The sequence below is a fragment of the Bubalus kerabau genome, chromosome 1, assembly GCF_029407905.1.
Source record: "Bubalus kerabau isolate K-KA32 ecotype Philippines breed swamp buffalo chromosome 1, PCC_UOA_SB_1v2, whole genome shotgun sequence".
Taxonomy (NCBI): domain Eukaryota; kingdom Metazoa; phylum Chordata; class Mammalia; order Artiodactyla; family Bovidae; genus Bubalus; species Bubalus kerabau.
The window spans coordinates 26,869,273-26,894,518 of NC_073624.1; the positions used below are offsets into that span (position 1 = coordinate 26,869,273).

A 25,246-nucleotide genomic window follows, 5' to 3' on the forward strand; every position below is an offset into this window, starting at 1 on the left:
CTGTTGCCTAGTGACAGGGAGCAGAGTAATGAGACACAGCAATGGCTGCCTCCTAAGGGCTGAGCTCATCCTGATCTGTTACAATGTGACAAAGAACTAAGCCAGAAGTAGTAAGATGGAGAAGTTGAAGGAAAGTCTACTAATGATGGATAATCATGGTGCTCAAAAATTCAGAGTGGAACAACAATATTACTTGCAGATTTCTATTATCGTAAAGGTAGATGTATGAATGAAAATTGAAAGATGCTTACTCCTTGGAAGAAAAGTTATGACCAACCTAGACAGCATATTAAAAAGCAGAGACATTACTTTGCCAACAAAGGTCTGTCTAGTCAAGGCTATGGTTTTTCTAGTAGTCATGTATGGATGTGAAAGTTGGACTATAAAGAAAGCTGAGCGCTGAAGAATTGAAGCTTTTGAATTGTGGTGTTGGATAAGACTCTTGAGAGTCCCTTGGACTGCAAAGAGATCCAACCAGTCCATCCTAAAGGAAATCAGTCCTGAATATTCACTGGAAGGACTGATGTTGAAACTAAAGCTCCAATACTTTGGCCACCTCATGTGAAGAGCTGACTCATTTGAAAAGACCCTGATGCTGGGAAAGATTGAAGGCAGGAGGAGAAGGGGACAACAGAAGATGAGATGGTTGGATGGCATCACCGACTCAATGGACATGAGTTTGAGTAAACTCTGGGAGTTGGTGATGGACAGGGAGGCCTGGTGTGCTGCAGTCTGTGGGGTCACAGAGTTGGACACAACTGAGCAACTGAACTGAACTGAACTGATGAATGAAAATAGTGTTGAACATACTGCTACTATGTAAGTATTTATGTTTAACTCCATTCTATTGTGGATATTTTATTATGATACAAAAGTGTGGCATAAGAATCCCAAGCCTAGTTGAGCATGAAAGCTAAGATCATACGTTTTCCTTAAATCCTGTCTTGATCTTCTGAAACTGCATGTTTTGACAGCATAGGTAGAAGGGAAGAAGAATGGTGTGGGTACAAGCTGGCCAGTGCTACCAATAGTCTTTTGTTATAAGACTGCCTTCAAGATATAAATGAGACCCTCCAAAGAGGAATTGTCTTGTCATTTCTTAAGATCCAGAGTATGGTGCTTTATAGTAATAGTAATAGTACAATAAAAAAAATAACAGAATAAATACTTACCACTTATTAGCACTTACTCTATGCTAGTTATTTCAGGCATTTTACATATATTCATTTATTTAATATTTACAACTCTAAGGTGGGAACTAGAATCATCTTATTTGACATAAGGAAACTGAGGTACAGCAAGATGAATTAAAGGGGAATTTCACACTTCCAAGTGGTGGAACTGGGAGACCCAGTTCTGTAGTTTTTATAATTCTCAAATGCTATGCTAAAATGCTAAATTGCTTTTATGGGATGGGAACAGAATATCTTGTCTGTGTTTAAACACTCTTTGGTTCCCAGGATTTACTACTCCCATGAAAGGACTTACCAAGATCATGAAAGGGAAATAGTAAGACCTGTGAGCTATCATTTTATCTGTCTTAGCTCTGGAAAAACCAGAATATACCAAAAAAGAAATGGAACTAAGAACATAGATAGATAGAATTCTGACTGAGGTGGAAATTACATTAAAAATAGCTTTATCAGATGGGGAAGTGTGACTATACCCAATTGGAGATTGATACAAATATATGGACCATTTGTTTATAACCCTTTAAAAATTGACTTAAGGGCTTAGATTTTTATGAGGTCAATACAAGTGAATTTCTTAAGAGGATAGAATTACCTATCCTTGGAATAGTCATTTGGTCTCTTAGCTCTCAAATTAGTCAGTTAAAAGGAAGGAGTTGAATTAGGTTATTGCTGAGCTCCTTGCCAGCTCAAAAACTATTAATTTAGTGTTGTATAATATATAAGAAGTCTGGCACTTAAGGACCTTGGGCCCCCACTTTATTATCTAAATGATGGTCATAGATCTGGTTCCTGGAACTTTAAGACTTGGAAGTTAGTGTGTGCATGCTAAGTCACTTCAGTCGTGTCTGACTCTTTGTGACCCAATGGACTGTAGCCCACCAGGCTCCTCTATCCACAGGATTCTCCAGGCAAGAACACTGGAGTGGGCTGCCATTTCCTTCTCCAGGAGATCTTCCCAACCCAGGGATTGAACCCTTGTCTCTTGCATTGGCTGGTGGATTCTTTACCACTGAGCTATCAGGGAAGCAAATAGTCACCATAACTGTATCCAATATGTGAAAAACAGTTGAGACATGGAGACTATTAAAACATCTATACCAAACTTCTAGAGATGAAAGCTATAATGACTGAGATGAAAAATACATTCAATTGGATTAACAGTAAATTGTACATTGCTGAAGATAAAGTTGGTAAGCTTATAGATACATTAAAAGAAACCATAAAAATGAAACAGTAAAGAAAAAACAACTTATAAAAATGAAAATAATTTGTTGGCACTATGGAAAAACTGCCAGGGATTAATGTGCATGTCACTGCAATCTCCAAAGGAGGAGTAAAGGAGTGAAAATATTTGAAGAAATAATGACTGAAGATTTTCTAAATCCAATGCATTTCAAGAATTCAATAAACCCCAGAACAAGAAAAACAGACCAGACCACACCAACATGCATTTACTACAGTATCTTCAGAAAGTTACCCCTTTGAGTTTCAATTTGACCATCTAATATTACTTATTTTCTGTTTTGTTCTAAGATCTAATGAATTAGAGCTTGCAAAAAAGGTTAGAAAATTGTAAAACACCCATCACTATATTAATATGATGATAGTTGAAATTATACAACACATTATTGTGATGAATCAGTTTCAGAATTGGCTGATCACTCCCCATGACTGTCAGTCTGTTTTTTCTGCTTTCATTGAATTACCCTTTACAGCCAGAACATAGCAACAAGGTTACAGAGAGAAAAGAAATTGCAGTTACAGTGCCTACCCTCCAAGAATTTACTATAATGTTAGACAGATATACATAAAAAGAAATTTAATCAAAACATGAATTGAACAATATCATTGTACTTGAATCTTTATATACATGCATCCTCAACATGGAATATAGTTGATTTACAATGTTGTGCCAATCACTGCTCTACAGCAGAGTGACTTTACATGAATCTTGAGGGGCTGGATGCTGGCTTGAGTGGCGTGATGGGAACTGGGTGGATTTAACCATTATAGATTTCATAAAGTGCTTGAATTTAAGCTGGGTTTTGAAGGCTTAGAAAGATACTGCATTAAAGCTATGAAGGCAGTGGGCCTATCGGAAGGAATGGATGTAGAGATGGATATGAACTAGTTCTCAGGGCAGAGAAGAACAAGGTCTGAATGGGGATTGAGAAATCCTGGATTTTGTCCCTAATTACCAAGCAGGAGACTCTGCAGCCTCCTCATTGGCAAATCAGACTGAAGGGAGCTCTCGTATTTTGTATGGCTCCAAAATCCGGGTTCAAATCCTCTAAAAATGTTGAGTTGTTTTGGAAGCACACATATTTTTTTGGTTCCAGTAAGAGTCAAAACCATAGCCTCTTAGGATATGATAATATTCATATAAGGGTGATGAGCCAGGGTACAGAATCTAGAATCCACACAGAAGGAATTTAGGAGCCATTTAAATTTTGGGAGCAGGAAAATCATATGGTCGATCATCTATGATATTTGAAAATCCTGGAAAACATGTAATAAGAAGCAGCCATTCATTGATCCCGAGGTAGAGTCTAGACAAACTACAGCTGGGCAAGTGTCTTCTAAGGTTAGTTTTTCCTGTGCACTGAATCGGCATTATAACACAATTAACAGAATCTCCTGTTCTGGGCTAGGTGGGCCTTGATTGAAATATCTCAGTATTTTCCCAGAAGAAATCAGACTCAAAATGTAAGTATCCAACCAGAAGTTTATTATGGAAGAATCACACATCTTAACTTCCCCTTGACCTTCACTTCGCTTCATTTTCATTACTTTTCAACCTGTGGGCAGGAAAGAGGGATGCAGCCAGACAAGAACGTTTAAGGAACAATTAAGCGATTCGTATGTTTCTATATAGTTCAGTAATGCTACTGCAAGGGAAAACAAAACCAGGCACCAGGCTCTGGAAAGAGACTTTTGTCCAGTCTCATTTGGCCCCTCGGCGCTGCCGGAAATAACGGTCATAGGCAGCATTGTATCCATACACCATGGCATAGCGTTCGCAAAGTTTGAAGTCATCACAAGCTTCCCGGTTGAGCTCGTATTGAGGCTTGTTGAGTTCTCGGATTCTAGAAAGTGAGGAAAAAAAAAAAAAAGCCAAAATTGAGAGGCATAATAAGAAGTAAGAAAAAAAGAATGTGAAAATATCGTAGAGAGATCCCATAGTGTTGGTGTTAGTGGCTCAGGTGTGTCTCTTTGTGACCCCAGGCACTGTAGCCAGACAGGTTCCTCTGTCCATGGAATTTTCCAGGCAAAAATACTGGAGTGGGTAGCCATTCCCTTCTCCAGGGGATCTTCCTGACTCAGGAATCGAACCCAGGTCTCCTTCACTGCAGGTGGATTCTTTACAGTCTGAGCCACCAGGGATTCCCCCAAGATGAAGAGATATTTACAGAACAAGGAGGAAAGGTGAAAGAGGGGGAATTTTCTTTTTCAATAAAAATAGAAATTTTCTGTCTTTCCTCCTTTACCTCCTCCCTCCCTCTCTTTTCTGGGCCTTTCACAAAATAGTCTTCTAGAAATTCAGTTGTTTTTGTATATTGTTTTTAAATTCTTTGATTTTGGAATATGCTTAGAAATAATATATATGATCGAAAAAAAATCCATTTCTCCCTCCATTCAGATCTGGGAATAATGATCTGCCCCATCACGTGTCATCACCTACCTCTCTTGGGCTTTCGCTCTCCATCTCTGTTGTGGTGATATAAAGGCGTTAGCGTTTCTCCTGTTAATGAAGGGATCTTGAAACAGAAAATAGGTGGAGTTTTAGGCAATCAGTCATTGATAATATTTCCGTGAGTATTCTCTGACACAAATATATTTGAAAGCTCACCCATTCATTTATGCATTTCATGTAACTATGAAAATTAGTTTCATAGTTTCATAACTATGAAGAGTAAAGGGGGAGATAAAGCAAATTTCATAAACTGCCTGATCCAAAGAAATTAATAACCTACATGTGGGTTACTAGAGACTTGGCACAAAGGCTACTATAGACCTTGCTTGTTTATTTTGCTTTGGGTCATCATTTTGCCTTTCTCAATTTTGGTATTTCTACTCGAGTGTATTTTTCATTCCTGTGAGGAGAATCCTCTTTGTCCTGAGGTCTTAAAACATAATTTTAGATTTTCAGTAAATGAACAGTTTAAACATCATAAAACCATAAACAAATTAAAGATAAGCATGGTATTTATTTCTCTACTCAGTCTTTTTAAGTATTTATATTTATATTCAATAGTGTCCAACAGAATGCTGATTTCTGTGGTCTCCCAGCTGACTTGGCCGCCAAGCCTGTACTTTGTCATTTGTCACTACTCCTCATTTTCCATCTGTGTGGTTGTTGTGGTACCAACTTAAACTTTCCAAATGAGATTTTATGATTCGTAAGTATGTCGAAAGCATACTTGCCATCTGACAAATTTAAAAATTACTCATCTGGTGATTTTTTTTATAGTCATTGACTTTTAAAATTTACTTTACTTTTCCAAAAGATACCCTCTTTTTCCTCTCTGTTATGGGTATTATCATTTTGTCTTTTTAAGAATTAGGAGATTATTCAATACCTGAGATTCCAAAAAGGAATTCAAATATTTACTTACTGATTTCATAGGATTCCAGGCTTTCATGAGATTCTGGAATAAAAAAAAAAAAGATTCATTTTATTGTTACTTTTTACAGACCACAGAAGTTTAAATATAGGGAAGGAAGGGAAGGGAAGAGTCAAAAAGGTGGGAGGAGTATATTTGGCAGTGTGGTTATTACAAATTTCAGGCATTTAGGATTTATGAGCTGTTTCTCTAGCTCTGTTCTTGCTGGGATATGTCTACTCTTTAGTTTTTCTGGTGTTAAAGGAGCCAGCGGCCCTGGTTTAAGCTAAAATTTTCTAAGAGCTATGAAGTCTTTAGGCTGGTAAAATAAGACAATTTAAGTGCTGCATGAAAGTCTCCAGGGAGCCTTCCTTGATTTAATTTGGGACCTGAAATCAAGGAAGGGACATAACATTGAGGAGACAGGCAAGACTCTCCAGGCAGGCTGGACAGATGGCTTGGCTGGGCTTCTCCACGACAGGTTCCTAAGAGGTTCTGAAAGCCTCTTAAGAACCTGTGTTAAACTGACAGCCACAGAAACCACTGGCTTCAGCTGACATCTCACATTGGGCATGATGCCAGGTCAGAGAAAGAACTGAGACGATGCCGAAGGAAAAGATTTCTTCTTTCTCCCATTCTCCTAGGCAAAGCAGGTAAATTTGGCAATAAGAAACTCATAGTTATAAGCATATGAGTGTGCTTGAAAAGTTAAAAAGAAGGTGAAAAACCAAATACTCTGATACAGAAAACTGGCGAATAATTTCAAGACTAAGGAGTAAACTACAGATAGCTGTTAATATAGTTGAGGCTCAAGGAAACCTAGAATATCCACATAATTGAACCATAAGACTGAATGACCTAAATCATGTTGCCTGAGACTTCTTTTCATTAGCTTTGAACAGACACACATACATTTAACAACACAGAGAAGCAGGCAAAATTGGTCTTTTAACAACAGAAACTAAGAAAGTGATTTTTCTCTGAGATTCTTTAAATGTAAAACTTTTTTTTAAAATTCATTCACTAAAAAAAATGTTAACTTCATGAGATTGTCCTTTTCCTAGAGAAGGCCATACATATCACTTCGAGTGAAAACTGGTTTTCTTAAAGGTAAGTAGTTCAACCAATACCCTTAACCAACTGTAACCAAAGTCAAAATAAACATCCTTATTTGTTTAAATGAGAGCTTAGGGGCTGGAGAATTGATATCTTTTTTTTTCCCCCCTGAAATAGCAAAGTTTCCAGGTATAGAGCAACTTACCATAGAAAGAACTTGTCTGTTAAGTTACATACAAGAGTCTGGATATTGAAGAGGTAAAAAATATGATAAAAAAAAAAAAAAGACTTGATGAAGCAGATCAGTGCTCAAAGGACTTGAGAAATGTCAAATTCATGGTCCTCTAAGATTATAAAAGCAAAAGGGAAAGAAGAGAAGGAGGGAGAGGAAAAAATCCATGAAAACTGAAGTCAGAGGCAGAAAAGAAAAAAACAAAAACAGAGAGAGAGCAAGAGAAAGTTCTCACCATAACACAGAGCTGCCACGGCCAAGGCAGCCAGGATGGAGAGAAGGAGCAGGCTCTTCATGGTGTCTCCGGGTCACTCGCACCGTCTCCTGGAGCAGCAGTGGGGAGAGACAACTACAGGCTGTTGGTGAAAGGCTGTGGGGTTTTTATAAGAATCAGAGCAGCTGAAAGGGGTGGAACCAGTGGGAGGGGGCCGGAGAAGGTGGAGACTGGTTGGCATTCAATGAGCACTGGGACTTTTCCCAAATACTCATTCCTTCCAGATATTATCTACTCCGGGTGGGCAGTTTTCCCTCACTCCTGGACCTGACTTGTATGGCAGGAGACTGCCCTGGTACACAAGTTGTGGCTGTCCTATGTTTGGGTCAGACCTGGGCACAGGTCCACAGAGAAGGGAGTTGCCACAAACACGTGTTTGCCTTTCTAATTCCTTCTCTGGTCTGCCCTCCCTGGCCTTGACTTTGGGTCTTTCAGGTTTGGTCCATACACAAAGCCATAGTGTTTTCTTCACTCCCCTGATGGATGGATGAGAGGTTCTGGGGGAGAAAGGACTTCACTTTCTGTGCTGGTTCTAATTTAGAATTATTTTCCTAGTAGGGCTGAACTGTTAACCCTAACCACTTGGGTGTTCGCCTGGTGATATACCCCTTTTGCAGTTTTTCCAAGTGCTCAGCAGGACGGGGATGGCCAAAGACCCCCTGGCTTCTGTTTCCTCCATTGGCTCAGCAGCAACTTGCCCATCCAGTTTTGTGACTTGAGTGCAGACCTGCACACTGATGCCCTCTTAGGCTGGCTATCACTCATCTAAAGTGCAGCAAGGATACCCACCTCGCATTGTCTGAAGGCATTGTCTTGATAATGAAATAATTCAATAAGCTTTTAGTGAGTGGCAGATGAGATGCAAGGTACCTGCTAGGTGATGTGGGGACCTAGAGACAAACAAGACAGTCCCTAAAGAGGTAAGAACCTCCTTATTATTCACTTTGCTCTTGAGCCATCCTGTATCCTCCAAGACAGATTTTCACAAACACATACCTTCACAAACACACACCTCCATCAGAATCAGAAGCTCTATTTCTCTATTTCTTATTGCAATCCTTCAATTGCAATTTGGTGTCTCTGGTTGTCTTGTAGACAAAGATCTTTTATTTTTTTATCCTCTTGGACAATCAGAAAACCTTTTCTATCAGATGTGTCCCTGTTACCTGGGTACCCAAGAGTCTTCTCAACAGAAAAATAGACTTGCGTCACAGAACAGCAGATCGTGGAAGAGCTTAAGTTGCAGAACCTCTAACTTGGGCTGGAAGAGCAAAAGGGGCTGCAATGGGGTGAGTGGGTATACTTTGCAATGAAGATTAATTTCTAGGAGCAATGATGAACAGCTAGACAGAGCCTTTTGCCTCACTGTTTTTGCCGTATTGGGGTGGACTTCCCTGGTAGCTCAGACGGTAAAGAATCTGCCTACAATGCAGGAATCCTGGGTTTGATCCCTGGGTCAGGAAGACCCCCTGGAGAAGGGAATGGCTACCTACTCCAGGGCCTGGAGAATCCCAAGGACAGAGGAGCCTGGTGGGCTACTGTCCATGGGGTCGCAAAAAGTCAGACATGACTGAGGGACTAACACTTTCACTTTTACAGATTCTCTCTTCTCCAGCTACAAACACGTGCTTTATGATGTACACTAGCTCCATCTTTTTCCAGTTGATTCTAACAATCCCCTCTACTCCCAAATGCAGAGAGCAGTCATGCTCTGTCAGCTTTCTGATCTCATAATTATTTATCTTTCCATTCTCTAAATCCAAACTTGAAAATCTTATATTTCTCTTTCCAATTTAAAGTGAAGTGAAGTTGCTCAGTCATGTCTGACTCTTTGCAACCCTGTGGACTGTAGCCCACCAGGCTCCTCCGTCCATGGGATTCTCCAGGCAAGAATACTAGAGTGGGTTGTCATTTCCTTCACCAGGGGATCTTCCTGACCCAGGGATCGAACCCAGATCTCCCGCATTGCAGGCAGACACTTTAACCTCTGAGCCACCAGGGAAGCCCAATTTAAGCTTCACCTTTTTTTCACAAGTCATTTTAAACAGAGCCTCCACTTTGTTTCCTAAACGTTTACGCATCTCTTTTTATTGTCCTTTTTTTTTTTTTTTAAATAAAGGATTTATTATTTTCTTCTCAGGAAAAACAGGAAGTTAGGGGAAAACATTACATTTTACGGCCCATATTAGTTTGCAGTTGATCCTAACTCTTCCTGACACAACTGTCAATAGCCTTAGCTGTTTTAACCAGAACCAAGGTGCTCATTCTCAATAGAACGTACACAGATGACGCTGAAAGACTGCAGGTTTTCCTCTGAGAGTAGCATCAGACTTGTTTTGGGTTTTGTAAGGCTAGCCCTTCTTTTTGGAAACTGTCCCTCATAAGTCTCTCATCTTTCCTCTCACTGTTTCCATCTATGCCTGAGTTCTCCTATGCTCAATTCCATTTATGTAGGATTCATAAATGATTAGCATTCATGCATGTGTGAGAATTCGGAGCCCTTCTATTTCTTTCCTCCCGTATCACTTGGTCTTTTCTAGTGCCAACTGGCTATCTAAATTGTCTCAAAGACAATTCTGTATGTGTCAACTCCAGTCATGTATCCTTATAAAGAGGATTTGGACTAACTCGATGGAGCTTTTGTATGGGAAAAGGCCAAGATTGACTTATGAGAGAGAGAAAAAAATAGAGGTAGAAAAAAGTGGAGGGGGAGAAATGAGGAAGGACTTTGTAGGCTTGGTTTGCTGGATGGGGGAGTTTAAGGAAGAGACTGAATTATAGAGAGAAAAGCTTTGAGACAGCTGTAGGATGTGAGACATGTTGAAAATAAGACATGAAAACAGACAAATCAGAATGGCTTTGGTTATGAATAGTATTGTTTAAGATTGTAAAGGATTGAGAACTGGCAAAAAATATTAAAATTGTTTTTAATTAATGTTGGCTGCTAGTTTGCATTTTTAAAATTTGGATGTCTTGTAAAGACCAGACCACATGAAGTTTTAACTTACATTTGGATTTTTGAAATCCAAACGAAAAACATTTATATAGTTATTTCCCCCTAACTACTCAAGAGAAATATTTTTCAGTGAAGAGAATATTTGAGGACACTCCCAGAAGTGAAAACCAAGCTCTGAGAAAGGCAGTGATAGGATTACCAGTTTTTATTTAGATTGTATGGGAATTTTCTCATGTCAGATTGGCAGTGTGGTATAACCCAGGCAACAGAAATACAAGATCTCCTACTCTATCTGTCTCAGGAGGAGAAGACAAGGATGGCCACACCTTTCAGAACCAGAAGTAGCCTCAAGGTTTTAGTCATCCATCCATCAATCCATCTCACAAATTTATTGAGCATTTATTTCGGAGAAGGCAATGGCACCCCACTCCAGTACTCTTGCCTGGAAAATCCCATAGACAGAGGAGCCTGGTAGGCTGCAGTCCATGGGGTTGCTAAGAGTCGGACACGACTGAGCGACTTCCCTTTCACTTTTCACTTTCATGCATTGGAGAAGGAAATGGCAACCCACTCCAGTATTCTTGCCTGGAGAATCCCAGGGACAGAGGAGCCTAGTGGGCTGCCGTCTATGGGGTCGCACAGAGTCGGACACGACTGAAGCGACTTAGCAGCAGCAGCAGCAGCAACTCTAAGCTGGAAATACGGGGACAAAGAATGCAGATATGATCTCTGCTGTCATGAATAAAGTGTGTTTTTAGATCACAAACTTAATCAGTGGCTCTTCTTATATGGACATTTGTTTAGATAGCCGATTGGCACTAGAGAAGACCAAGTGATATGCTTTCTCATTGGACTGACTTTTTAATGGACACTCAGGAGTGCCTTTGTTTGCAGAGCCTCGTGAAAAACACAGAGGACAAGCTCAAAATTCAAGGAGAGAATTCGACTCTGGGGAAGGTTGGCAGAGCTGCCAGGAATTACTAGGGGAGAAGTTTCTCAGAAAAATTTGTGCTGGGACATATGCCAAAAGAGTTATTGCTTTTCTGTAGTATTTCTGTGACTAAAATAATGGTACAGTATTAAGGACTGATGCTAAAGCTTCAATACTTTGGTCACCTAATGCAAAGAGCTGACTCATTGGAAAAGACCCTGATGTTGGGGAAGATTGAAGGCAAAAGGAGAAGGGCATGGCAGAGAATGAGTTGGTTAGACAGCATCACATACACAATGGACATGAATTTGAGCAAACTCTGGGAGGTAGTGAAGGACAGGGAACAATCCACAGGGTCACAGAGAGTCCAACACGACTTAGCAACTGAACAACAACAAATAAAGTGAATGTGTTTCTCCACCAATTCTACATCTTCCTCTTTCTCTTCTTTCTTACCCTTTCTCTAGGGTAGAGACTGCTACCTTTATTTCAGACTGCTAGGCATTTTGTCTTTTTTAGGAATTTTCCTGGCTCCCATCAAGTTTTTTTTTTTTTTTTTCTGTCCCATGAAATTCAGCTTTATTTACACAATGTTGGTTTTATGAGTTCATATTATTATTTTACTGGCAGCACTAAAACCTCACTCTTGCCAGTAAAGGGGAAAAGGCAAAGAAGAGAAGAGGAGGAAGCAACAGCCTTGAAAATAAAAACAGGAATCACTTTCTAGGATGCCAAAAGGCAATGAATTGAAAAACATCTAACCAATTTTATGAGACAATGCCGACCTTTTTGTTCTATTCCTTTAAGGGAAGCTCCTTGAATGGATTCTTCATCTCGTATTTATGAATCCACATAGCTTTCTGTGAATCAAATTCCTCAGTCTTTTTCTTAATTTGTCTTGTAGCTGAACTAAGTGAAAATCAATCTTTGTCAAACTCAAGTATGGGAGGAGCATCTTGGAAACTTGGGCACAAAATTCTAGGGAAAGGTAAAGAAAGCTGGATAAACTGAACTCCTGGCTAGGAAAGGCTGTAGTTTTTCTCTTCTTACTATATAGATGATTTCCTATACCCTTTTATTTTCCATTAAAAGCTTCATTTTAAAAAATGTAATAGCAGATATAAAAAATACAACTATCAAAGTAATATATCATACATCAAGTCTGCGCTATATACTAAGCACTGTGATAATCACTTTTTAGTCATTGTGTTTTTTACTTCTCATAATAATCCTACATACCAAACATAATTATTCACATATTGTATATGAGAAAATTAAGCTCAAAGAAGTTGCATATTTAAACCAAGGCCAAATAGCAATTAAGTGGCAAAGACGAGATTCAAACACAGGGTTGTTTGACTTAAAAGAATATGATTTTAACCACTGATACAATCACACATTATTCCCTAATGCTCTGATTCCTACTTAAATAATTCTGTGATTGTGTCTGCAGGGAACATTGAATTCCCAGCTTCAGAGCTAAAGATATAATTAAACAAAGATATACATATTTAATATAATAATTTATTCAATGTCCTCTAAATTTTGACAATAGAAATCACGATTTTCATAATGTCATTTCATCTTAGATAGTTTAATGACATAAAATCAGAGAAAAGGGATGCATTTGGTATTGGAACCCAAGTCCCTCATTTCTCTATCCAGCACTCTGCATGCTAAATTGCCTGTCCAAACAAGCTCCAACTCAAAAAGTTGCTTCCCCAAACCTTTCAGCTTGCTTCAGGAATCACCAAGCCATCTGGTTTGGTATAAGAATATAGGCTCCACGGTGTCTACAAAGCCAATTTCTACAGTTACTTAGACCAAACCAGATGACAGCAAACGTGAGTGTTCATAGTCTGGGATGAGACTTGGTGATTCCTGAAGCAAGCTGAAAGGTTTGGGGAAGCAACCTATTTGGTATAAGAGTACAGGCTCCATGGTGTCTACAAAGCCAATTTCTACAGTTACTTAGACCCCAAGCAAAGCTGGACATCTAGACTCAATTTACAAGATGCTCCTTCAACTCAAAGCAAAACAGAGAACAGGTTCTGTGTCTCGAATCTTGGCTAGAGATGAAGTTGGGGAAGGCTGGCTGCTTACTCATCAGACTCTGGCTGCTTCCTGTGGGAAAGGTGTGAAGTTGAAGTCTGGGGAACTTTTCTCATGGCACCACAACCTTAGCTGGAAGGGAAGGGCCCCATTAGATCTATTCTCCTCCCATCTCAACCTTTGCCACATCCTGTGTTCTCCTTTCATTATTCCAACTCACCAACATAAAAATAGTTCTTCCTATATTCAAGAAATTTACAATGGCAAGAAATAGAGCCAAGTAACTTGCAGGAACTGAAGACGATATTGGTGACTGGCAGAAACAGGAGGTTTGGAGATGGGGCTGGTAAAACGTGATGTGAGAAGGGTGAAATGGTGTCTCTATGGGTAAGACGAAAGCAGTGCTCAGTTGTGTTCAACTCTTGGAGACACCATGGACTGCCGCCCACAAAGCTCCTCCGCCCATGGAGTTTTCCAGGCAAGAATACTGGAGTGGGTTGCCATTTTCTTCTTCCAGGGAATCTTCCAGAACTAGGGATTGAACCTGCATCTCTGAGGTTGGCAGGTGGATTTCTTTATCACTGCGCCACCTGGGAAGCCCAAGGCGAAAGCAGAGCAGGACTGTTTTAAACATCTGTAAAAATGTGAAGGGAAGGAAAGGATGATACCTTCGCTCACCAAATCACAACACACAAGAACTTGAGAGTACAGTTTTAAATTACAAAAAGAAGTTTCAGGGAAGATAAAACAATAGCTTTAAACAATAGTGAATTATTCAAGAGAAATTTAAGTAAGCATAATAATGGTATCATTATTAATAAGAGGTTAAAAATAGTTAACCACTTTTAAAGTTGACCTGAAGAAATGATAATATGTTCTTTGAACTCCCTCCATCAGAGGTAGATATCTGGATGGACCTTGAGTATAATCCATAGGTACGTCATTTAGGTGGAAATTTAACTAATTCTTAAGGTGATTTTAGCTTTAGGTAGTAAATCGAGTGGGCTTCCCTGGTGGATCAGTAGTAGAGAATCCATCTGCCAATGCAGGAGATCGCAAATTCAATCCCTGGAAGGAGTGACGATCCCTTGGCTTTACTCCACCTTGGTATTCCTTCTGTATCTTTGCTACTTCCTCAGAGAAACAATCTTCATATAAGCTAGACTGGGTTCTGAAGAAAGGTCCTGTAATAGGTAAATAATCCTACTGGTTGAAGGATGTTATTTTTGGAAATGACCTAAGTGTCCACCAACAGATGACTGGATAAAGAGAAAGTGGTACCTAGACAATGGAAAGTTATTGTGTGACATTTGACAAGTCATTTAAGTTCCTGAGCCTCATATTTCTCAGTGACACAGTTAGGGGATATAAAACTTGACTGATGGGACTGTTGATTGGATTAAATAAGACAACACATGTAGAGTTTTCTCCACTAATAATTGGATGTAATGCCATCGAGTACACACACACACACACACAATGTTATTTCAAAAAAGATTGACTTAACTCCGTTGGTTTAGTGTTAAACCATATTTTTGGTTTGGTTTGGACATATATTTTGGTTTTCCCCCAATAGTCAAGGAATAGATCAAAACAGAGGAGAGAAGGCGAAAAGTGGGAGCAATTGAATCAGCAAGGTTTCATCCAGTGGGAACCAAATTGGAAGCTGGAAGGGCTCAGTTTAGTTCCAACACTGCTGCAAAATGCCTGTGTGACTTTTGAACAAAACATTTAATTCTCTTTCTAAACATGAGTTGGAATAGACTGCTATAATTGTGTGCTTCTAAATTATTTAATCCTTGGAATAGGTAAACAAGATAGAGAAATAATCTTATAATCCAGGGTTTGAAGGAACACTGTGTTCTTGGTGCTGTTTTGCAAGTGTTTCTTCCAGGGCTGATGGGTATTTGGGTGTCCACTCTGGGCTTGAAAACCACTAGCAAGATGCTTTGCAAAAACTTCATCCAAATCACTGCTTCTCAGTCAGCCCTCTCATTTCCCAGTGTTGTCAGATAATTTCATTCATTCAAGCTGGACTTTGTTGTGCTTTGAAATCCTTGGGACAAAAAAAAAAAAAAAAAAAAAAAAAAAAGGCAATCTTTTCAGCCAGGGTTTGGTAACTAGAAAAAAATCTCATGGCAGAGATCTAAAACTCTGCAATTCCTCTCCTTTGTCTCATCATCTAGTCACTGCAAACCCTGGAAATAGGATGAGATTCAGAAAAAGTTGAAAGAGGACAGGAAGGAAAAATCTCCAGGTTAACAGTAGAGAGAGCGTAATGCAGAGCATGTATTTGCTAATCAAGCTAAAAAGTGAACAGGCTGTGAAAAAGAGATTGTTTTCACATCTGACTGCTCCCTGAGAGAACTATGATGGAAAATACTGTTGTGAAGTGTGGGTTGGTATGACCTGTGGAAATTTAATTTGGCCTGCTTGTTGCTGTTCTCTTAAACAGCCTATAGCCAGTGTTTGTCTGAATCTTGGAGTCATCATCCTCGATTGTGATTATTCCAATTTATCATTCTCCCTGCTTCCTGTCTTTCTTGTAATCCTAGATTATTTCATTTCTTTCCACTCTGAAATTTTAAAATACATTTTTATTCTGTTGAGGAGAATGAAAGGATTTTTTCACTTGAATGCTTTCTTTGGCTTTTGGTAGGAGATAAATGAGTTGGAGTAAGGATGGGATCAAAAGGAAGAGGAGAGAAACTGCAGGGAACAAGATGTAATGTAAATTTTGGCTTTGTTTTGCTTTGAGAGAGCAACAGAAGGGCAGGTGAAATAGATATGGGCTGCGGTGTAGGATGTGTGAGGAGGAGAGTCCAGCGTGAACTCTTGTTTGTCTTGCGCTCCCATCAAACTGTGAGGTTTTTGAGGTTGGCCACTGGAAATATATATATGTGTGTGTGTGTGTGTGTGTATATATATATTTCTTTCTTTCTTTGTTTTTGTTTGTTTGTGCTTTGCAGCATTCAGGATCTTAGTTCCCATACCAGGGTTCGAACCTGTGCCCTCTGCAATGGAAGCGTGCAGTCTTAACCACTGGACCACCCGGGAATTTCCTAGCCAGTTGGATATTATTCATCTTTCAAACCTCCAAAAACTGTCTGGTGTTTGAATTGAGCCAATATCCTTCTTATCTAGGTCTGGTGACCTAGTAGATAGTGGAAAAGAGCATGTGTTTGGAGTTAGCAAGATTGAATTTGAATTCTGTTCTCTCACTGAGTGATCTGCTGTTTGTTTAATTCTCATTTTCTTTATCTAAAGAATGGGGATGCTGATGAAGATAGAGTTGGGTGTGCAGGTGTGTCCTTAGTTGCTCAGTCGTGTCTGATTCTTCTGTGATCCCGTGGATTGTAGCCCACCAGGCTCCTCTGTCCATGGAATTCTCCAGGCAAGAATACTGGAGTGGGTTGCCATTTCCTTCTCCATGGGATCTTCCCAACCTGGGGATCGAACTCGTATCTCCTGCCTCTCCTGCATTTGCACGCAGATTCTTTACCACTGAGCCACCTGGGAAGCCCCTTACAGACTTGTAATGATGACTAAGGCACAGTGTTGGCATATAGTAGATGTTCCATGAAAGTAGCTCTTATTTTTACTCTTGCTCTGTGACCCTGGATAAGTCGTTTCCTCACTGTAGCATGTGAGGGATGATAATCATTACATACATTGCAAAGATTTAATCAGATAATCCTTGTAGAATACCCAGTGTCTGCAATACAGTAGCTGCTCATTAAATACTGGTTTCCGTCCTTATATTCCCAGTTGTCTGTTCCACTCTTTTCCTTCACTTTTTCACCTGCATGTGACCAGTCCTTCAGCCAAACTGAGTAACTTGTTCAAAGATGGTGCAGTGTTTGCCATCACATCTTTTGCTCATTGCATCATCTTTTTATCTGCATTCCTGCCTCTGTCTATAGCAACCCTGGGCACATTTTAAGGCCTAATCTCAAATACCACTTGCTTCGTGATGTATTACATAAGTAAGCTTCCCAACTGGGTTATTTCTCCTTCCTTCAAACACTCCCTTAGCATTCTGTTTTCTTTCTTTTTGGAACAGAGAAAGGCCATGCAAGGAAATGTGTGGTTCATGCCTTACAAAACCCTAAACTCTTATTTTATTTCTTTACCAGTGCATACCTTCTTCCTTTTTCAAATTATAGGTCTTCTGTTCTTTGTATGTGTCATAAACCCGCTCCCCAAATATCGATGGTACTGTCACCAGTCTCCTACTCATCCACCAATCCAGACACATTTATCCACCAGACTCTGATTATCTAGGAAACCTTCATCTCTAGAAAGACTGGATTCTTTCTTGTGGAAAGAAGAAAAAAAATTATTTTGTTGAATTCACATATTGAGTTAACTGCCTTTGGTGTGTCCTCATAGTAACCCTAGGACGCCCTTTCATAAATCACACCGATTTCATTGCAAAATATTGGAACTGTTTACATGAGTGAATCCTACACTGAATTTTAAGTTCCTCAAAGGGAAATCAGGACTTGTATTCTATTCGTCTTTGTAGCCCTAGTCCCATATACATTGCCTTATCTGCTAACCATGTGCAGTGTTTGAAAATCATAAGAACTAGGTGAAGTTACCCTTAACAATCCACTCCAGCAGTCTCATAACACACACAGAATATTCCTGTCCATTTGTTGAAGCACAAATTTAATTCCTTGTGAAAACAGAAAATTGCTATACTTTGAAAAACTAAATATGTATGCTCAAAAAAGGGAAAAATACTATTTCTCTCGTATTTTTTCTACATTTGGCTCATATGACAACCCAACTATTAAATTAGCTAATTATCCGCTTTATAAAATGGAAATATTCCCGAAAAGCTTCCAGATGATAACATTGTAAAATTAAGTTATGGTGTAAATACATGAAAAAAGTATCCCCTCTCTTCAAAGAAAATCACTTGAATAGCAAGAATGCTTCTGAAAGAGCAAAACAAGAAATGCTCCCTTTATCATGTGTGGGATGTAAATTTTTCCCTTATGTGCTTTTCTTTACATCTAGACTTTTACATATTGATCAAACCTATACATATCAATTGAGGTCATGTAAAGAAACTGACTCCATGTATAGCAGCCAACATTGCAGATAATAGATAAAAGAATTTCAATGGACCGAAAATAAGAACATATGAAAGATGGCCATATCATGTTTTTCATTAAGTTGATTAATTTTTATTTATTAAATAATATTATTTCACTTCTTTCTTTTCTCTTCATTTTTCTGGTTCACCCAAGCAAGCCTTTCATCTACACTAACTATCTTAAAAAATAAAGCACAGTTTTTTTCAAAAGGAAAAATATGAATGTCTTATCTATAATATAAACAAAGTTAATTCTTGAAAAAGAGACTGCAAGGCTATTCAAAAAGCTTCTTGCAGCTCGCTCTCTACATGCAATTTTTATTTTTATTTATTTTTTTTTGCATTCACTGACCATTTGCTGAAGAGCTGAAGGGAAGAAAATTTTGTTCCATTTTCCTTTTCCCAGAAGTTGTGCTGTATTTCTTGGAATGATTTTCAGTCCTTTCTTTCCATCTTCAGATAACGATGACATATGAACTTTCTCACAAGGTCAGCAGCCAGAGCTAGAGGATTTGTGGGGATATATGTTTTGAAGCCAAAAAGTCTTGGGAATGAGAAAGAACTTGAATACAGATATTGGCTGTTCTCTATACTGTGGACTCTCCAGAAAAGATGGGCTTAAATATTTAGTATTTTGGTGCTGGAAATGAATCAAATGGACAATGGTGCAAAAGTAAAAATGTGGAGGTCAATTTTGACCTTGGCTAGTGCAGCAACTTGAACTTGGATTTCTCAGCTGAACATTTGGTCTTCATATTATGCTTTGTACCTAAACTCACCCCTTCAACAGCCAGGCACAGTTTCTTTGGTTGGCTGAGGTTTTTCCTGTGTGTGCTCAGAGATAAATAAAACAACCAACTCACTGCTCCTCTTGCCAATGTGTCTTTCCGTTGCACAAAAACAACCATATGGGCTGCCATGAATAGATTTGGCAAGGCTGGCTTGTAGGGATAAGTTCCATATGGTGTAAGATTAGAATTAATTATTCAAACAAAGACAGTTAAAGACCCTTCAGGCATTGTAAGTGTTCTGAAAAAAAAAAAAAAATCAAGAAAGGAAAAGATACTGAAACATTTCAGAGTCTCTAAATAAATTTATACAGGCCCTGGCATATAGTATATTATTTAAACTATCTAGGACTTAAATAATACTTTAAAGAAAAAATGTTCACTATTGACATACACCAAAATTGATTTAAAAAATAGAATATATACATACAAAAGAGGCAATTCTTAGTACTCTTCAAAGAGGATCAGTAAATAAAAGGTATGCAAACAACCAAGCAAATCTACAATAAAAATTCACACATGCATATAAATACAAGAGTCTAAAATATTATCTTGACAAAGAGAATATAGTTTATCCTTATAAAGTTCTTATGGAGAAAATGACACTCGGAGTTGACAATTGACTTGTCCAAAAAGATATCATAGGCTTGGATGCCTTGGATCTCACCTGACTTCAAACAGTTCTCTGTGTGCATGTTTGTATGTGAGTGTATGTATCATTTGTATTGCATTGGATATCATTTTTGTATTAGATATAGGTATCTAATGAGTGAAGATCATGTATTCTAATATTCATAATATCTGTGTTCTAATGTAGTACATAAATCATTGCCTGGTAAATGATAAACACTTAAAAATTATTTGCTGAATAAAATTTATAAAAACAAGTCAACATATTACTGACAAGGCAATTTCTAAGCACAATAATGATAATCCATTCATTTGCTAATTTTCTACAATCACTTTTAAACTACTTACTGTATTTTCAGTTCAGTTCAGTCGCTCAGTCGTGTCTGACTCTTTGAGACCCCATGAACTGCAGCACGCCAGGCCTCCCTGTCTATCACCAGCTCCTGGAATTCACTCAGACTCATGTCCATCGAGTCGGTGATGCCATCTAGCCATCTCATCCTCTGTTGTCCCCTTCTCCTCCTGCTCCCAATCCCTCCCAGCATCAAAGTCTTTTCCAATGTGTCAACTCTTCGCATGAGGTGGCCAAAGTACTGGAGTTTCAGCTTTAGCATCATTCCTTCCAAAGAACACCCAGGACTGATCTCCTTTAGAATGGACTGTTTGGATCTCCTTGCAGTCCAAGGGACTCTCAACAGTCTTCTCCAACACCTCAGTTCAAAAGCATTAATTCTTCAGCGCTCAGCTTTCTTCACAGTCCAACTCTCACATCCATATATGACCACTGGAAAAACCATAGCTTTGACTAGACGGACCTTTGTTGGCAAAGTAATGTCTCTGCTTTTGAATATGCTATCTAGGTTAGTCATAACTTTCCTTCCAAGAAATAAGTGTCTTTTAATTTCATGGCTGCAATCACCATCTGCAGTGATTTTGGAGCCCCCAAAAATAAAGTCTGACACTGTTTCCCCTGTTTCCCCATCTATTTGCCATAAAGTGATGGGACCAGATGCCATGATCTTAGATTTCTGAATGTTGAGCTTTAAGCCAACTTTTTCACTCTTTCACTTTCATCAAGAGGCTCTTCAGTTCCTCTTCCCTTTCTGCCATAAGGGTAGTATCATCTGCATATCTGAGGTTATCAATATTTCTTCTGGCAATCTTGATTCCAGCTTGTGCTTCTTCCAGCCCAGCATTTCTCATGATGTACGCTGCATATAAATTAAACAAGCAGGGTGACAATATATAGCCTTGACGTACTCTTTTTCCTATTTGGAACCAGTCTGATGTTCCATGTTCAGTTCTAACTGTTGCTTCTTGACCTGCATATAGGTTTCTCAAGAGGCACTGTATTCTAGATACTGTATTAATTAGAATTCGTATCAGTCTCAAGAATATTATAGTATATAGATGGCTAGGATGATATATAAATAAATGATTGTAAGTACCATGATAAATCTTTCATCAGTTATATAAAAAGCATAGTAATGTAGTCTAGTCTTAATAAGTGGTAATTCTAGTTAATGTAAATGGGTCAAACTCACCAATTAACATACAGACTATGGCTTCCCTGGTGGCTCAGATAGTAAAGAACCTGCCTGCAGGTGCAGAAGATGTGGGTTCAATTCCTGGGCCAGGAAGATCCCCTGGAGAAAGGAAGGGCAACCCACTCTGGTATTCTTGCCTGGAGAATCCTATGGATAGAGGAGCCTGGTAGGCTATGGTCCATAGGGTTGCAAAGAGTTGGACTTGACTGAAGTGACTTAGCATGCATGCATGAGTTAAATGTATAAAGGAGGTAATAAGAACAGGAAGAGAAAGAGTCTTACAGGCTCAATTAATGATAACTATATAAATTGTAAAGTGGTGCAAAAATCCTTAACAAAATTCTAGTAATCAGAATCCAACAACACAATAAAAGATCATACATCATGACCAAGTGGGCTTTATCCCAGGGATGCAAGGATTCTTCAATATCTGCAAATCAATCAATGTAATACACCAAATTAATAAATTGAAAAATAAAAGTGATATGATTATCTCAATAGATGCAGAGAAAGCCTTTGACAAAGTTCAACATCCATTTATGATAAAAACCCTCCAGAAAGCAGGAATAGAAGGAACATACCTCAACATAATAAAAGCTATATATGACAAACCCACAGCAAACATTATCCTCAATGGTGAAAAATTGAAAGCATTTCCCCTAAAGTCAGGAACAAGACAAGGGTGCCCACTCTCACCACTACTACTCAACATAGTTTTGGAAGTTTTGGCCACAGCAATCAGAGCTGAAAAAGAAATAAAAGGAATCCAAACTGGAAAAGAAGAAGTAAAACTCTCACTGTTTGCAGATGACATGATCCTCTACATAGAAAACCCTAAAGACTCCACCAGGAAATTACTAGAGCTAATCAATGAATATAGAAAAGTTGCAGGATATAGAATCAACACACAGAAATCCCTTGCATTCCTATATACTAATAATGAGAAAATAGAGAAATTAAGGAAACAATTCCATTCACCATTGCAACGAAAATAATAAAATACTTAGGAATATATCTACCTAAAGAAACTAAAGACCTATATATAGAAAACTATAAAACACTGGTGAAAGAAATGAAAGAGGACACTAATATACCGTGTTCATGGATCAGAAGAATCAATACAGTGAAAATGAGTATACTACCCAAAGCAATCTATAGATTCAATGCAATCCCTATCAAGCTACCAACAGTATTTTTCACAGAGCTAGAACAAATAATTTCACAATTTGTATAGAAATACAAAAAACCTTGAATAGCCAAAGCAATCTTGAGAGAGAAGAATGGAACTGGAGGAATCAACCTGCCTGACTTCAGGCTCTACTACAAAGCCACAGTCATCAGACAGTATGGTACTGGCACAAAGACAGAAATATAGACCAATGGAACAAAACAGAAAGCCTAGAAATAAATCCAAGCACCTATGGATGCCTTATTTTTGACAAAGGAGGCAAGAATATACAATGGAGAAAAGACAATCTCTTTAGCAAGTGGTGCTGGGAAAACTGGTCAACCACTTGTAAAAGAATGAAACTAGAACACTTTCTAACACCATACACAAAAATAAACTCAAAATGGATTAAAGATCTCAACGTAAGACCAGAAACTATAAAATTCCTAGAGGAGAACATAGGCAAAACACTCTCCAACATAAATCACAGCAGGATCCTCTATGATCCACCTCCCAGAATATTGGAAATAAAAGCAAAAATAAACAAATGGGACCTAATTAAACTTAAAAGCTTCTGTACAACAAAGGAAACTATAAGCAAGGTGAAAAGACAGCCTTCAGAATGGGAGAAGATAATAGCAAATGAAGCAACTGACAAAGAACTAATCTCAAAAATATACAAGCAACTCCTGCAGCTCAATTCCAGAAAAATAAACCACCCAATCAAAAAATGAGCCAAAGAACTAAACAGACATTTCTCCAAAGAAGACATACAGATGGCTAACAAACACATGAAAAGATGCTCAACATCACTCATTATCAGAGAAATGCAAATCAAAACCACAATGTGGTACCATTTCATGCCAGTCAGAATGGCTGGGATCCAAAAGTCTACAAGCAATAAATGCTGGAGAGGGTGTGGAGAAAAGGGAACCCTCTTACACTGTTGGTGGGAATGCAAACTAGTTCAGCCACTATGAACAGTGTGGAGATTCCTTAAAAAACTGGAAATAGAACTGCCTTATGACCCAGCAATCCCACTGCTGGGCATACACACTGAGGAAACCAGAATTGAAAGAGACACGTGTGCCCCAATGTTCATCGCAGCACTGTTTATAATAGCCAGGACATGGAAGCAACCTAGATGTCCATCGGCAGACGAATGGATAAGAAAGCTGTGGTACATATACACCATGGAGTATTACCCAGCCATTAAAAAGAATACATTTGAATCAGTTCTAATGAGGTGGATGAAACTGGAGTCTATTATACAGAGTGAAGTAAGCCAGAAAGAAAAACACCAATGCAGTATACTAATGTATATATATGGAATTTAGAAAGATAGTAACTATAACCCTGTATGCGAGACAGCAAAAGAGACACAGATGTATAGAACAGTCTGTTGGACTCGGTGGGAGAGGGCAAGGGTGGGATGATTTGGGAGAATGGCATTGAAACATGTATAATATCATATGTGAAACGAATCGCCAGTCCAGGTTTGATGCATGATACAGGATGCTCTGGGCTGGTGCACTGGGATGACCCAGGGGGATGGTATGGGGAGGGAGGTGGGAGCGGGGTTCAGGATGGGGAACACATGTACACCCGTGGCAGATTCATGTTGATGTACGGCAAAACAAATACAATATTGTAAAGTAATTAGCCTCCAATTAAAATAAATAAATTTATATTAAAAAAGTTGTAAAGTGGAATTAGGCATTGTGTTTTTTAAAAGCACAAGATCTTAAGTGTACTAACCATACGCATACTTGCATACTATACACACACACACACATATGTACAAGGTAGCTATGTGAGGTGATAAATGAGTTAATTAATGACTATAGTAATTGTTTCACACATTGCTATACCTCAAAAAATCACACTGTACAACCTAAATAGATACATTTTTTGTCAATTTTACCTCAATAAAACCAAAACACAGAAGATAAGGCTGGGGAATTAGGCAGGACCATGTGAAAATGCCAAAGGTCAAACTTTTGAAAATATTTTTTTTAAAAAAACTTTAAAAACTTATTTCTTTATTTGGCTGCACTGGGTCTTAGTTGCAACATGCATTTCTTTAGTTGCAGCATGTGAGATCTAGTTCTCTGACCAGGGAATGAACCCAGGTTCCCTTTATTGGGAGCATAGAGTCCTCGCCACTGAACCACCAGGGAAGTCCCATAACTTCTTTGAACCTTAAAGGTATTTGAAAGCCATTGAAAAACTTTAAGAAAGAAAAGAGTGATATAATTAAATTCTGTTTTAAAAAATGAGTCTGAGTGCACCAGCCCCAAGCATCCAGTATCATGCATCGAACCTGGACTGGCAACTCGTTTCATACATGGTATTTTACATGTTTCAATGCCATTCTCCCAAATCATCCCAGAGGGATGGAATGGGGAGGGAGGAAGGAGGAGGGTTCAGGATGGGGAACACATGTATACCTGTGGCGGATTCATTTTGATATTTGGCAAAACTAATACAATTATGTAAAGTTTAAAAATAAAATAAAATTAATTAAAAAAAATTTTTTAAATAAAATAAAATATACAATTCAAAAAAAAATGAGTCTGGCTGCAGTGAAGATAATAGATTAGAAAGAAGTAAGAGTTTATGCATGGAGATCAGTTTAGGGGGTCAATGTAGTAGCTCGTGTACAGAGTGATGGGAGCTTAAACCAAGAAAATGTTGAAATGGAACAA

The 25,246-nt window shown here is 38.6% G+C and overlaps 1 protein-coding gene across 1 annotated transcript; it reads right to left on the reverse strand.

Moving 5' to 3' along the window:
- Positions 1-3,904: 3,904 nt before the first annotated feature.
- Positions 3,905-7,471, reverse strand: MGP (matrix Gla protein). The gene is made up of 4 exons (XM_055571008.1): positions 7,321-7,471; positions 5,810-5,842; positions 4,876-4,951; positions 3,905-4,279 (listed from the first exon to the last, which is right to left on the reverse strand). Exons 1-4 carry the CDS (start codon positions 7,379-7,381, stop codon positions 4,138-4,140), a joined length of 312 nt encoding a protein of 103 aa, XP_055426983.1. The 5' UTR covers positions 7,382-7,471; the 3' UTR covers positions 3,905-4,137.
- Positions 7,472-25,246: the final 17,775 nt, after the last annotated feature.

What these genes read in the sequence shown, in the direction of transcription:
- MGP (XM_055571008.1), bottom strand. Translation starts at nt 7,381, where the DNA reads ATGAAGAGCCTGCTCCTTCTCTCCATCCTGGCTGCCTTGGCCGTGGCA. An exon ending in CGTGGCAGCTCTGTGTTATG is followed by an intron (nt 5,843 to 7,320) that starts GTGAGAACTTTC and finishes TTTTTATTCCAG; the next exon opens with AATCTCATGAAAGCCTGGAA. An exon ending in AGAGCGAAAGCCCAAGAGAG is followed by an intron (nt 4,280 to 4,875) that starts GTAGGTGATGAC and finishes CTCACTTTCTAG; the next exon opens with AATCCGAGAACTCAACAAGC.